This window comes from Megalops cyprinoides, chromosome 2 (assembly GCF_013368585.1).
Source record: "Megalops cyprinoides isolate fMegCyp1 chromosome 2, fMegCyp1.pri, whole genome shotgun sequence".
NCBI lineage: Eukaryota > Metazoa > Chordata > Actinopteri > Elopiformes > Megalopidae > Megalops > Megalops cyprinoides.
In genome coordinates this window covers 50,422,299-50,437,081 of record NC_050584.1, presented here as the reverse complement: position 1 = coordinate 50,437,081, position 14,783 = coordinate 50,422,299, and the positions used below count along the sequence as shown (strand labels likewise).

General features: G+C 39.7%; 1 protein-coding gene across 1 annotated transcript; it reads left to right on the top strand.

The window, feature by feature from the left end:
* The first annotated feature begins 2,138 nt into the window (after window positions 1–2,138).
* LOC118771666 (titin) lies at window positions 2,139–14,478 on the top strand. Its single transcript, XM_036519677.1, has 19 exons — window positions 2,139–2,524; window positions 3,349–4,324; window positions 5,462–5,665; window positions 5,927–6,431; window positions 6,577–6,689; window positions 7,050–7,075; window positions 7,744–7,778; window positions 8,656–8,791; window positions 9,272–9,431; window positions 9,639–9,765; window positions 9,976–10,010; window positions 10,103–10,166; window positions 10,503–10,537; window positions 11,562–11,625; window positions 12,219–12,311; window positions 12,427–12,443; window positions 12,834–12,867; window positions 13,060–13,164; window positions 13,566–14,478. Exons 1-19 carry the CDS (start codon window positions 2,516–2,518, stop codon window positions 13,567–13,569), a joined length of 2,742 nt encoding a protein of 913 aa, XP_036375570.1. The 5' UTR covers window positions 2,139–2,515; the 3' UTR covers window positions 13,570–14,478.
* The last annotated feature ends 305 nt before the right edge of the window (window positions 14,479–14,783 follow it).

Below are 14,783 nucleotides of genomic sequence, written 5' to 3'. Positions count from 1 at the left end.
CTGCATCTCTGTACAGATTTACTCCAGCCATTCCAGCCTGTGAAACCCTGTCATTTCCATGACTGAGACCCGGAGAAGGCCAATGCTCCTCGTTCAGATGGATTCATGAGATGACATCTCCAGCCATTGATTCCCAGTTCATCATATCATATCACATAATGTGTTTGCTCAGTGTACTAATAGTGACATTTACATCCTGGCAAAAAAAAGAAATGTTTCTGAGAGATGATTATAAATATGCTGATGATTAAAACATTTAAAAAAAACAATTAAAAAAAAGGAATTTATTGAGCGTGGTTTAGGAATTTGAGGAATTTGAAGGGTGTATGACATTTGAAGGATTGTATGACAACTGTATGCATATACACACACATTTGGTACACCCTGAGCTTTGTTTTCCCCTGTGATTGTACAGTGTATTGGGAGTGGGGGGCCTAAAGTAACTCAGCACTGCTGTGCTGTCTTGGCAGGTCATGGCATAAGCTCTGCGAAATAATGTGTTCAACAGAAAATGCAAGCAAGGGCTCAGTTACATCCACACTCTGCTACATTCCATACACACGCTGCAGATCCTTCATATATCTGACATTGTAAAATTTAGTGGTACTGCAGCCATGCTTATGCAGTGCGTTTGCATTCTCTCCCAACCTCCTCGGGCTGATGAGCTGGCATTCCAGCATGTGATGAAGAGGCTCGAGAAGCAGCAGACACTCCCTCTGGCTGTTCTCTTGTGTGTTGTTTTCTCAGTGCTGACGGGTTGTGTCACAGAATGCCTATGCATAACGGCTGGGGTTCTGACCTGCAGGGATCCAGGACAGTGTACGAGGTCTGTAAATAGAAGGCCATCATTACCAAATGGTGGAACCTGCAACAAATGTGCAGCCCGTGTTCTGTCCCTTTTTCACATTTATTGCAAGGACGTAATTACGCACACTATTCAACCAATGTTACGACTTTCACCACTGGCAAGTGGAGTGGTGGTTTTGAGATTACTACTATGTATCTATCTGTTGGTGACCATGACAACCAAAAAGTTATTAATGGATTTAGGAGAAACTAGGTGAGACTATTGTTCACGGGACATAAGACATCTAAATAAATAAAATTTATCCATGATACACTTTTGGTCTGAAATTTCCTTAAGAGTCTTGTATCTGGCTGGATAAGTAGCAAAGTAAAGCAATCCATGAAACTGCCCTCAAAGGCAGTAACAATCCCTTCTGACTTCATTCTACCCCTGCTTATAATTGTCCATGTCACATTATTGTCACATTGTTACTTGGACACCCAGCTTCTTTATACAAGCACCAGACCTGAGTTTGTGTATACTGCATTCCATGTATAAAACACTATATGTACCCTGTTTAAGTTGGCTTATCCTCCAGTTGATGCCCACTTCAGTGTGGTGCACTACAAAAACACAAAATATGGCTTCTGGCCTGGTGCATTCATCTCACTGTATTCATCTCTGTGCTCTTGCACAACTATGCTGTCATGACAGTAGGAGCTTAATATGCAATTGGCAATTCCAAAAAGGGTTATATAAAGGAAAGAAAGGCATGCAAAATGCATCCTCCCCCCTCCCCACTTTGGAAAACATGCTTTCAAAATGAATTTTAAAAGTCTGGAACTTGTGTCTGCTATGAGTGACTCCGATGTGACACACTCTGAAATTGAAAGGAATTTTTTTCCAGGCTATGAAGCTTTGACTGCAGGTATGGCATGCCAAATGTCGCTGTCACTTCATATAAATTAAGATCATCATAATGAGATCCTTAGGGTAACGGGAAGCCGACTTTGGTGCTGCACCATATATTTATTTATGAGAGAGAGCATAGCCATATTTCATATATGCCTGTGTTAAAATGAATTTAAACAAAACACACAAAACAGGCACTTATTAACCCAACGTTTAACGGAAAATACAAACGCTTGTTGGATGCCACGTGGTATTTTTCCGAAAAGAAAAAAAAAACCCGCACTAACTTTTTTTTAGACTAAAAACAATTTTGTCTGTATGACGGCACATTGGTCAGGGAATTTTACGTACCTTGCCTGATGGGCTGCATTCTTGTTGAATGAAATGTGTCGGCTTCGGCTGATCACTAGCAGTCTTTAACAAGAGTGTGGTGGGACTCGTTTAACAAGACGGACCAACTCTCTCATTTGCGCTTGAACGTTCTCTTCAAACTTTATTCCAAGACCGAAACCATCGCAAACGCCAATAAAGATCAGCCTAACGCGCACGCTGGTATTCTTAACCAGACCTTGTAGACAGGTGATATATACGAGTGCGCGCACGCATGTTAAGCATTTGCTACCCCGTCTTGTTTGTGATTCTTACAGAGACGTGTTCCTCAGGGAAATAAACTAGAGGAAAAAAAAACGAAGTGGATTATTCCCTACTTGCGACGTCGGGTACTGAAAGTCAAATAAACAAGCATGATTTTTTTGAAAAAGTAAATACAACAGAGAGCTGTTATCGATTCATTAAGGAAATACGACGACACGCACAATGGAGCAGGTAAGGCAGCGAGGAAATGGTGTGTTTGAGTTTTGTGATGCTATTAAGTTCAGTTACGACCTGGCGGTGGAACACGAACTTGGAAGATTTAATGATGTTTCATTCCCACTTAATATTTAATTGGATTCAAGCAATGAAACGGGCGCATTTCGTATTCCTCGTTCCTCGTGATGTAATTTAACTCTGTTTACTGCCTGTGTTCGATAATAACACAACAGTGGTGCAGTATTTGTGCTATCACATGGATAATGCAGATTGAAGTTTGATGTTACAAGTTGCCTTACGGGCACTCACTTATCTGTTGTTCTGTTAACAATAAAGAGTTGTGTTCGAAAGTACTGCATACATTTTAATTGTGTTCTTCACACGAGGGCACTTTCAGTAAAAATACATTTGAAATGGCAGTGTGATGGAAGATTGTAATAACATTTTTCTGATTAATGACACTGCAACTTCTAAACTGCACCCCTATCCACCCTCATATTTTTGAATTGAAGAGGAAATCACTTTAATCTTTAAACTCATGGACTCTAAAATATTGTATCACGTCCTATAATCAATACCTGAAGAAATAAATTGCCACCCTGTATTTGCTAATATTATTTTATTGCTTTTAATTTAGATATTATAAGTAAGTGAAATCTGCTGCATTACTGTGAATGGAAGAATTTTGGCCCACAATGATTTGATTATTATAAACCATGGAGCCAGTAGCCTTTTGACAATCACACTGCTGACTGAATTAGCATTGTCTTTTCAGCTTTTTTCAGTGTTTTTGAAGAGTAATGAATTTTAAGGTGAATGAATTTATTCAACCTCCACAGGAGGGTTCAATGGACTTCAAAGCCCTAAGGGCCAAGTTTCAGGAGGAGGCCGCCTTAAAACAGATGAAGAACAAACCTGCCATTCCGGAGAAGCCAAAACTCATCCCCCCTCCTGGTGCTCGAGTTTCCCTTCTGAGCTCTATCAATTCAGCTGTGGAGAACAAGATGCCAGTCATACCCCGAGTTGTCTTCAGAGATGCTAAACCTGGACCCGAGGCTAAGAGGCCCCTCTCCCTCCCACCATCTTTGAAACCCAAAGACCCTGTTCGAGATTCCAACTTTAACACAGAATTATTGGACCATCAGCAGAAAAAAGAGGGAGATGTTGTGAAGCAGGCATTCAAAGATGGAAAATTGCCCCTTGTGCTGCCTGTGCCTCCAAAAGTAGAGAAACCTGACCCAGCCCCTCCAGCCAAAAGCCTCACACCCAAGAAAAAGGCCTTCCTACCCTTTAAATCAAAAACATCCAAGTCAGGAAAAGAATCTCCAGAAAACAATGAGGGCCCTGCTAACACCAGTCCAGTGGCAAAACAGCCTGCACCAACAGTTGAGGTGACGGAAGTGGAGGCCCCAAAACTGGAGAATGGGAACCTTCCCCATGAGGCAGGTCTAGGTTCTGAACCCCAGTCTCCAAACTCAGAGAGGGCAGAAACTCCGCCCTCAGCTGATGAGGGGGCAGAGGAAGCATCTACAGGGAGCAGGACCCCACCTTGTGATCAGAGGGTTCTTAATGCTCTGGAAAAAGCAAAGAAGAAATTTTCACCCATTCACTCATTGTCACAAAGCCGGCCAAATAGTGCTTCCCCTGTCAACGGGGATCAATCTAATGTACTAACCCCCAACCGACCACTGCCTGAGCTGCCTCCCATAGACTATGAGGACCCGTCTGGGGACGTTCCCAACAATCCACCCACAGCTACCCATCAGGCCACTGCAGCGTGTGTTTCTCCAGATGAGATCGATGGCCCATCACACAGTAAGTCCTGATTGAATAGTCAATGTTTGGGCCATGTTGTGCCTGTCCTACCAGTTAAACTTCTCCCAGTCTGAACACATGGCCTTGGAACTCGTTTCACGTGGTAGCCTGTGTGCTTATGCAAAGTAAGAATTCTACTTAATCTGTATTTTGATCCCCTCCAGTTGGAGACTGGGGATGTAGCTTAACTTTTTATTAAAGGCTGGGTTTTTATTTTAAATCAGTTTTGGCCCAATGTTTGCCTATGCAATTGACCAGGTCTTGAAAGCGATGCACATGGAATTCAAAAGGTTTGTTAGTTTTGTGCTCAGTTCACACATTTGTTGAAGAGTTGATATGACAATATGTTGAATTGTCAATGTTATTTGACTGATCTGTGTAGAGAGGATCATTCAAAGGGTGTATAAAAAAGAGACAAACGGCAATGCTGGAGTTGTGCCCTTGCAAACTTTTCATCCTGAATGAAGGTCTGGTATTTCAGGTATTTCATGCATGCCATTGTGGTTGTGTACACCTAGATTTCTGTCATTGTCGGGATGACTGTGAGTTAGAGTAATCATATCTCATGTTTCAATGAGACAGTTTAAGGGAGTCTTAGGACCTTAATTCCATGGATGTTTTGAACAAAACATAGTGGAATTAATTTGTTTGTCCTACACTAAATCATTACTAAATCAACACAAAATCATTAACTGCCCATATTGCCAAATTGTTTACGAAAAATGGCATTTTTGTGCATGGTATGATCTTCCAGAAAGGACAAAGAAGACCTAATGATGTAAGTATGACCAAAGGCAATCTGAAAGGGAATAAAAAAATATATATAATCACTATTACCACTGTATTCTCACCATATGAATATTGTCAAATCAAGAATTTATTTTCCCAAAGTTCTTTCCCCTTTAGGATTCTTTTCCACAATTTAAAAAATAAATATTTGTGATAGCAGATGTTGAGATCTTGAATGTACTATGGCTCAGTCATGATCTCAAGGAATAGTAGACATAGCCATGTTTTCCGGCTGTCATTTTACACATGTGCTCTCTGTATGGGTCATTGTGCTGCTGCACAAAGCTAACTAAGCTGTTGAAATGGTTTCCACAGTTTTGTAACCACTTATTTTCTCTGGCGCTCAAGGGCAGTCCTCGCCTACTTTGGACGGGACTATTGAACATGGGACAGGGGACTTACAGCCAAGTTTGCAGGCTATAATTTCACCACCAAGAAAGCCTCTCCCAGACTTGGACTCTTTGGGTCCTTCACCAGAGAAGCCCCCTAGGCCCCCATTTGTGGATCTCAGTTCTTACCAGACCACAGCACCAGAGGCTCATGTGGAGAGTGGTAACTAATCCTTTTGTGTTCTGGAAATTGTATGTTATGCTTTGCAGCAGTAACAATGTCATTGGTTTTTTCCCTTGAAGTTTATACAATCAATGGACACAGACCATTTTAAAAAATGACTGGTCCTGATCAATTCCAGCAAGAAATCCTCTTAAAGTTACCACAAGGCACAACTATTTGTTAACCTGCGGCTAGGAAAAACATATGGAACATATGGTACTAAGAGGTCATTGTTATGGTTCTTTTCTGTATTTGTTCCAGCACCTGAGGTTCTAACACTTCAGAATCTGGCACTTGAGGCTCCAGAGATTGAAGCTACTGAATGTGAGGCTGTGGAATTTGAGGTTCCACCATCAGAGGTTCCTGAACTTCCTGAGTTTGGGACATCTCAACCTGAAGCTCAAGAGGCTTATGAAGATGGGGCTCCTGAAGGTGGTGTCCTTGAAACTCCAGATCTCGGAACTTCAGACCTTGCAAGTGTGGATCTTGGCCCCCCAGATCTCAACCCACCAGATGTCACCCCTCTGGATGATGGAGCTCAGGACCTTGGAGCTCTGGATCTTGATGTTTCGGACCTTAGAGCTCCAGATCTTGTCGCTCCGGATGTTGAGGTTCCAGAATCGGGGGTTGTGGAACTTGGGAATTCAGAATTGGAAGTTCCACCAATTGAGACTCCAGAGGGCGACACTTCAGGGACCGTGGTCCTTGAATCTTTACCTGCTTCTCCTAATTCTTCTGTGAACAAAGAGAGTGAACAACAATCAGGGTAAAATCTGGGGGTGGGAAGTCATGTTATTTGAATGGTGCAAATGTTTTTGTAATTTAGATAGTTGTACACTATGAGCACCACTCTGCAAAATTTTGAATTGTAGCCATTTTATTCTACTCTGATTAAATTCTGTATTTTTTAGTTCTCGCCAGGATAGCCATTATGAAAGCTGTGACAATGTTTATGAAGATGTGGAGGCTGTTTCAAAGTTTCGCAGGGGTCAAAATACACGAAAACGCAAAGGACCTCCAAAGAGTAAGAGCAATTTCAAATTTTAATTAAACAGAATAGGAATTAACCTAATTATTGTTTGATATAGTCTATTTAAAGTCTGGAGCATACATATCGAAGATGTAATGGGCAATGGCTGAATAATGTGGCTGGACTGGTATTAGCGTGTGTCCTTATGTACTACTAAAGATGCAACTCTGCAGTTTTTTTAAAGCTAGTTTACAAAATTGTTAACAGTTATGAGTTTATCTAAACCTTGCTTATCATGCGTAAGGAAACAAGACAAACTGTCTTGGTTGAACTCAACCAATTCTACAAAAAATGTGTTAAGTAATCATCCATTCATTATCAGTTATTGTTGTTCTTTTGTTGCATGTTTTACAGATCCTTATGCTGATTCCCAACCAGCAGTAAGTATCATTTTATGATTTTCTTTATCCAAAACTGTACATCTGTAGCACAAGAACTAGGAAAAAAAATGGTGGTTTACAGACAAAAAAAAGTGGAGTTCACACATTGCGTCTCCAATAGGATCACATTTCTTTGTGCTTGTACTTAAATGGACATTCCGATCCATCAGGATCTTCATCAGGGCAATAGAAATGTATCTGTACAGATAACATGCAGGATATATAGGGGTATTTGAGCAATGAGGCACGATTAAGTCAGATAAGTGTCACTTAGCAATACACAGTAACAAAATTGAATTAATCTAATTGAGTTACAATACAATCCAAACATGGATCTATTCTAAATGGATCATTTTAGTGAGGTACACAAATAGTTTACAAAGCAATAAATGAGAAAGCCACTTAATTCTTTCCATTTTGAGCAGGCCTCTTTTGTCCCCAGGTGACCATCTTTGAGCAGTGTTTTAAATCATATAAAGCTTAATATTATTAGTATTATCATATTTATTAGTATTATTATCATGTTATTTATTGATATTATAATTATAAACAATATGATTTACTACTGCAATGACATGATTTGAGAGATTTCATTCATTAATATAAATATTGTTTTTATCAGGCGAATATGCCTCTCTATGTATTTACCTATTTCTTTTTATTTACAGAGTGAAGAAACTCATAAGACCTCTTGGTTCTTTAAGTAAGTCTGTAGGTGTTGATTACAGTGGATAATCTTGATAATTCCATAATGTCCAATGCAGTGTGGTTTGATTGGTGTAACTTTTATGGAAGAAACTACATTACTACCTAGGAATAAATCCTGCATTTTAGTTTGTTTGGTTTTCCATGTATGTAGAGTAAGAATAATAAAATACACTGTTATATAAAAGTAGAAATAGCAGGTGTTCCCACACATTGTCTTCTAGTCTCTAGAACCAGACTTCCTGGTGCTGCTTATCTATTTTCTGTCGTTTAGATCTACAGTTACAAAGGTACTTCATACCCAAGATAACCTGCAAGTCATGTGTGACGTCTGTTTTTGTTATGAATACAATATCTTTCCGTGCTTAGCAGTTGCTTAGCAGACACTCTTCTCCAGAGTGACTTGTGTAGAATACAGTTTTTGCATATCCTCCATTTGTAAAGCTAGATATTTAAAAGTCATTTGGGTAACCGAGGGTACAACAGCAGTGCCTCACAGGGAATCAAACTAGTAGCCTTTTGGGTTACAAGCCCTGTTCCTTACCACGATAACACACTGCTGCTCCTTGTGTGCGTTGGTCACTGTATGTATTGACTACATGAGAAGGAAGTGATCTTGCTCTTTGTGTGTTTCCCTATTGAAGTGGCATGATGTATCTAGCAAAGACAGTGAACAGCAATTAGTTCACAAGATAGAGGTTATGACTATGTTTGCTCTTACTTCCTTTTTGCTGACACATCAGTTAGCATCAGCATCTGAATAATTTTTTTTTTTTTTGCATGCTGTGTTAATGGTCAGCTTTCTAATGTTACAGTTAACACAACACCAATCACAACTGGGGGTTTTAAAACAAGCAGTATTGCTTCTTTTACAGAAATGAGCGAAAGGTGAGCCCGGAGGCTCATGATGACAAAGAGTTGAAGAAGAAAGAAAAGCAACGTCTGGAAAAAGAGAAAAAAGAACAGAAAGAGAGGGAGAAGAAAGAAAATGAAATGAAAAAGAAGTTCAAAGTGAGTGTGCATTGAAGAATGAACAGATTTTTGTAGCTTAAGATCAAACTATAAATCAGAGGGGGGTGGCACAGTTATTGTCAAGCAGGTCTCTTTGGATTGTCGTTCCAGCCTGTACTTCGTATGGCTTGAGTGTTTTCATTGGCTCATCAACTCTGCAGGGGTGGGGGACCTAAAAGAGACCTAGAAAACTTTCAGGAATGCATTCCTCTGGGACCTGAAGTTAAAAGCACAAGACGGAGGCTCAGAGTATTGGCATCTTTTTTCCCCAAACACGGCAACATAAAAACATTGCGCCTCAAAAAAATTCTTGTTTTTCAGAGTTTTAGGTGATTCACAAAGGAAAGAAAAGCATCTTAAGTCATTTAATGTGGATTAAGCCTAGGATTAGGTGCCTAATGCAAAATTCTTTACATTATTTGTCACGTGTAAGCTGCAGTGCAAACAGTATTTGTGCACTTGTTCTCCTTATCCAACCAGATCACAGGGCAGGAGGAGGCTATGTACCAGGCAAGGGTCACTAAAGCGAGTAAGGGCCGCAAGAATGACCTGCCTGTGAAGAGTGGGGACTTTGTCAGCATTATCCGCACCACCAACTGTCCCAAAGGGAAATGGCTGGCCAGGGACAACAACAACAAATGTGAGTCGGTAGTCCACCCCCAACGTATACCATTGGGTTGGCAGTACCTGGCAGCATCTACTTCCAAAGTGCAGATTTTTTTCTTCCCCCTTCAGATGTAAGGAGGGAATTTATCCGTGTTAAATAGTCTTAGGTCTAGCCCATACATAACTAAGTGTGTTGACTCTGACTGAGTTCCAGCCTGTGTGGTTGTGGATGTGCTTATAGATGGGTACGTGTCTGTAAAAAGTGTGGAGCTGGACATCAAGGAGATGGTGGAGCTGGGGAAGAAGGCATCCCAGGCAGCAGGCCGCAGCGCTGCGACTGAAGGAGAAACTGCCAGTGTGGGCAGCAGGTAGCCATTGCTGTCCATTCTAGAGTCTTTCTTTAAAATGTTCTGAGGCATTAATATTGATCTCTTAACACAGAACAATTACTGTTAAGGTTTCATAGTGTATTGCAGTAATTCTCAAAAAAAAAAAACATCTCATGGACTGTGAATCCAAAGGCCTATTTTGTTTTAAATCATCTGTCAAGTAAAAGAAGGCTGTTCTACTTTTTCCAGGTCCTCAAATCACTACCCCTTGTCCACTGGCAGCTGTAAGTCTTACTATATGTGCAAAAAGGCTGGTCAAGGAAATACACTGTGATTGTGATGTTTTGCATGTAATGTAATATTTATTTCTCCACAGTTACAGATGACAGTGAGGAATGGACATGTGATGATGAAGACACTTTGTCTCCCACAGAAAACAAGTGAGTCTAAGAGCAGGAACACCTAGCGTCACTTCAGTTTGCTCTGTCCTGGTCATTGTATAGATGGTGGGGGAAGGGGATGTTTGATTAACAACATGTAGTGTAACTCAATGCAGGAGTTGGAGTTCATTTTTCATCAAAATTTTCTCTTCCAAAATATCAGAGAAAAAAAAAGTTAAAGGAAAGGTGTCATTGAAAGCTCCCAGCTATATGTACCACATTCCTGGGTGCAGATTTCTTTGTTTGTATGCATGTATGTCTTTGTGTACAAAGAAAGTGTTTGTTGACCAGTCAGCACTTTATTTATTCATTCCAAGGGGGTTTTGATTCTTTCAGGGGGCACAGTCGGACTGTCTCAATGCCTGAAATGCGTGAGTACAAGTCAAAGTGTAAAGTAGACTGCTGCGATATTTGTACTGGTTGCTTTATTTGTAAGCCAATCACCAATTTGTTCGTTGAACTATTGCTGACATGCAGTATAATATATACTGAAAACACAAATATATTTTCAGTGTTCTTGTGGAGGCATTTTAGTAGATTTTAATGTCATTGACAGCAAGTACCAAAGCAGCCCGAAAAACCCCTGGTACAAACTGCATCACTGAATAAAAATATCTTTGTTTCCATCATATTTAGCATTACAGTAAACATAAATTATACACTTTACTGTGACTCAGCCATTCAGAAAGTGTGTGTGAGTATGTTGGGGGGATTTGTTGGAAGGTGTTCAGGCTTAAAATATAAGCAGGGCAGTAGAACTAAACGGCCTAAATGACACTAACGTCATCTAGCTAAAGATGCACAGTATTGTGCAGTTTATTTTCATGAAATTGTTCTCTAATTCACATAGCCAACAGCATGAGACTATTATGTGCAGAAGGGCTCTGACTCTTATTTCATTCTTTTACCCAGCATTATTGCATCAAATGGCTATGGGAAGAAATCTATTGCTGCTGTGCAGTTTTCTGGCAATACAGTTATAACACCCTACTTTATGATGACCATTCTGCCCCTTGGCAAAATATGTATCATGCATGTCTTGTGAATTCTGTATTTTGATATCACGTGGTAAATTAGAAAGGGTGACTCAGAACAGCACATATTTAACTACAGTGAACTACTATTCAATGGGACATTGTAAAATATTTAATATTATAGGGTTTACATTGAGATTAATGCTGCATTTAGTATGTTAATATTTCAGCTGACATGATTTCAGTCAATATGATATTTAACATTTTTAACAACAAATAGTTTTTGCGATTGTTTTCAAGCCTTTAAGTGTTTGATTTTTAATATATTAAAAGATATCACGTAATATGAAATAAACTGCATGCACCATCTGAGTGTAAGCCCTGCTGTAGAGAATGTGTTGTGTTCCTCTTATCCTGGCAGTTTGCCAACAGACTGATGTTGAGCACACCTTCAACGATGGCATATCAGAGGACAGCAATGCACAGTGAGTAAAAAAAAAAAACAAAAACAAAAAAACCTTGAAACAATCCTCCTCTCTCTACCTGAGCACAGCTATTTCCAGCACAATTTCTAAACCATTGATTACAGTGAGACAAGGTTGGATTCTCCATTAAAGACCATACTTAAGCTAGTGGAAAGGAAAAAAATCAATACTACAATTATGCACTTTGAAAAGTTGGTGCAGTTCAAAAGATGAAAAAAATTGTGCTTAGTTCTTACAAACAATAAATTACTAAACAGAAGTGTAATTTGGAATTCATAGGGTGATTCATATCTCCTCTGCTGGTGGAAATTGTTCTCTACTGGAAGTTCTTAAAGATGCCATTTTACTTAATTATATGATTACACAGTGTCTGTTATGTTGCATTATGCATTGCCTGAGCCCAGATACTGGAATGAATAACATTTTTTTTTTGCAATGCTCAAGACCTGGAAAAAATAATCTGATCAGTACAGGCACAGTATTTGATTCTTATTTATTTTTTAAGTGCAGTTTACCAGCTGTGATGGTTTCTGTTAACTGTATGTATAACTGTTCACAGTGTTTTACATATATATATATTTTTTTAATCCTAGCGCAAGACATGAGGCACTTCAGAAACTGGCAACCTTCTTCCAGCATCAGAGAGAAACTACTGAAATTGTGGCAGAAAACAACACTGAAGAAATGTAAGATGTATTTTTTATTAATGTAAATGTCTTCAGTAAATTCTGAATTGTATACAGTCATGTAACTGTCCTTTATCTTCTTTCCCACTCAATTATTGCTCAATTACGTATGAAGAACTGAAGCAGAACCAAGTAAGTAAATATCTTATGCAAGTTAAATCTGGAACAGCTGTAAGTACTGGGTGTTTTGTGGTTGGGAATCTTGAATCTGGAATGTAGTTCTGTAAGTTTGAGAGCAATATATAACTCTAACAGGTCCAAGGTAACTCAAATGGGAAACAATTTGTGTGGGGGGTTTAAATACAAGCAGTCTAAATTTCCATTAGTAAGCATACCAGTGAAGCAAATAATTGTAAGATTAAAAGTAACATTTGCATTCTAAAATAACTTATTCCACACTATTGCCTGCTTGCTATTGGAGTCAATGATCTGATTGGTCATAAAAGCCTGTATGTAAAATACTGTGGATAAATGAGATGTCACTTAAATTAAATTGTTTCCTTACTTTGCTTTTGTACATAGGCCTGTTGTTTCCTGCAGTGGAGCCAGCATACCTGTAAGTATTTCATGAATAAGTGCACATATCTGGAAAATGTGTAATAGTCTCCTGACGTCTCCCGTTGGACTGGTTTGGTTAGGTTTGTTATTCCTGTTAAAAAGCCATGTTGCAACGCAGGCCTGGATCCAAAGTAACTGTTGAGCATTCCTTAGCTTATTGGAGTGTGACTGTGCTCAATGTCCTCTCAAGCGGTGAACAGGAAGAAGATTTGCAGCTGCCAGACATGGAGATCTTGCCCCCGCCAGAGCTGTACGCTGACAGCGTGGATGACGGATCTGCCCAGCCTTCCCTCAGGTAAGTCTGTCACTCTGGTATCACTGTCAGTGCCATTGCTCACACATCGCTTTCACTGCGGCTCTGACCTCTGGGCTCATGCATTCATCAGGCTGAGAATGCACTATATTATGTGAGTATCAGTGATTTATTACTGAAGGGGTTTGTTGGAGCTGCTATTAGTGATTGCTCTGTAATGAGCTAGACTGGGCATCTGATAGGCAGAACTCAAAGCCTAGTCCCCAGGCCTCTCATATTAAACATGAACATAGTGAACTGGTTTCATGGTGGGTTGTCATGTGCAGGAATTTGGATTCTGAGGAGCATTCTTTACAGCATGCTTGAGGTACCTATTGAATTATTTATACTTACAGCCTGGCGTTTAATGCATTCCTATGTGTTTGTGTGCTTTGTTCCCACAGTTAGCATGGAAAGAACAATCTGGAGATTGGAAGGGTGCCACAGGCCATAGGTCACTGTGTGTTGTTGACTGTGTTACACAGTGGAGAAACACTCACAAGTTAAAAACGCTGGTAATACGAAGGATTTATCTAGCCAAGTCACAAGGTTTTCCTCTGCTGTATTGGTGAAGAACGGCTTTTTTTGTTTTTCCAGCTATTGTTTTTGTGGTTGTTGCTTTTGTTTTTGTTTAATAACGGTGACAGTGCAGGAGCCCTGGATAACATGGAAGTAAAAGTCAAGAGGTTCAGTTTGAATGGGAAACCATGACAGTCTTAGTCCAGACTCAGAACAAACTAGGACTCCCAAGGTCATCAGATGGAATGGGGCACTTATCAGTGGGTGCCTGAAGTGGACTACATGTAGTGTGGGATTAAGGGAAAGTGAAAATTTAATTTAGTTCACCTTTAGGTCAAAAATGTTCAGTTTAGATTTGCGGGGAAAGGAAAAAAGATTGAAACATAATAACAGAAGCTAAAAGGCCAGCCTCTTCCTGATGTTTGAAACCGGAGTGACGTTGGTCGTAGCAGTTATCCAACTGGCTCAGAAATGGCAAACCCAGAAGTTACAGATGCATGTGGTTTATTGACCAGAAATTCTTGTTGGTGGAATGCTGGAGTTGGAGAGATTGTCTTGCTTAATTTGGGCACGGCAGCCACCTGTCAGGTCCAGATTTGTCAGATTCATAGATCCAAAAAATATGTATCTTAACTATCCATTGGTGAAGACCACAAGAAAGGTGTCTGTGGGTGCTGAGAATGGTCATGCCTTTGCTAACTGCAAGTGTTTTTATTGAATGATTGTTTACTATCTAGAATGTGATGCAAATACAGTTGAAGATCTCACAATTTATTAACAAACTAATAAGTATTAGGAATGGGGATAAAATGTTTGATATAGTGCTGTGTTTTGCACTATATTTGTCTTTGAACAAAAATATTACGTTTCTGTGTTATCTGTTACAATTAATAAATGTTTTCATTTTATACTGGCACTTTCTGTTTAACTGTACGTTAACACTTTAAGGAAAGAAAACCGAAGTGTCAATGATGGGTGTATCAGTGGTTTGTACAAATGACTGCACATAGATGTATAACAAGACTCATTAAGAAGGAGAAGCACTTCTCCAGCATCTTTGTAGTCGTAGTGACCAACCACAATCCAATTATCAATACAGTGGG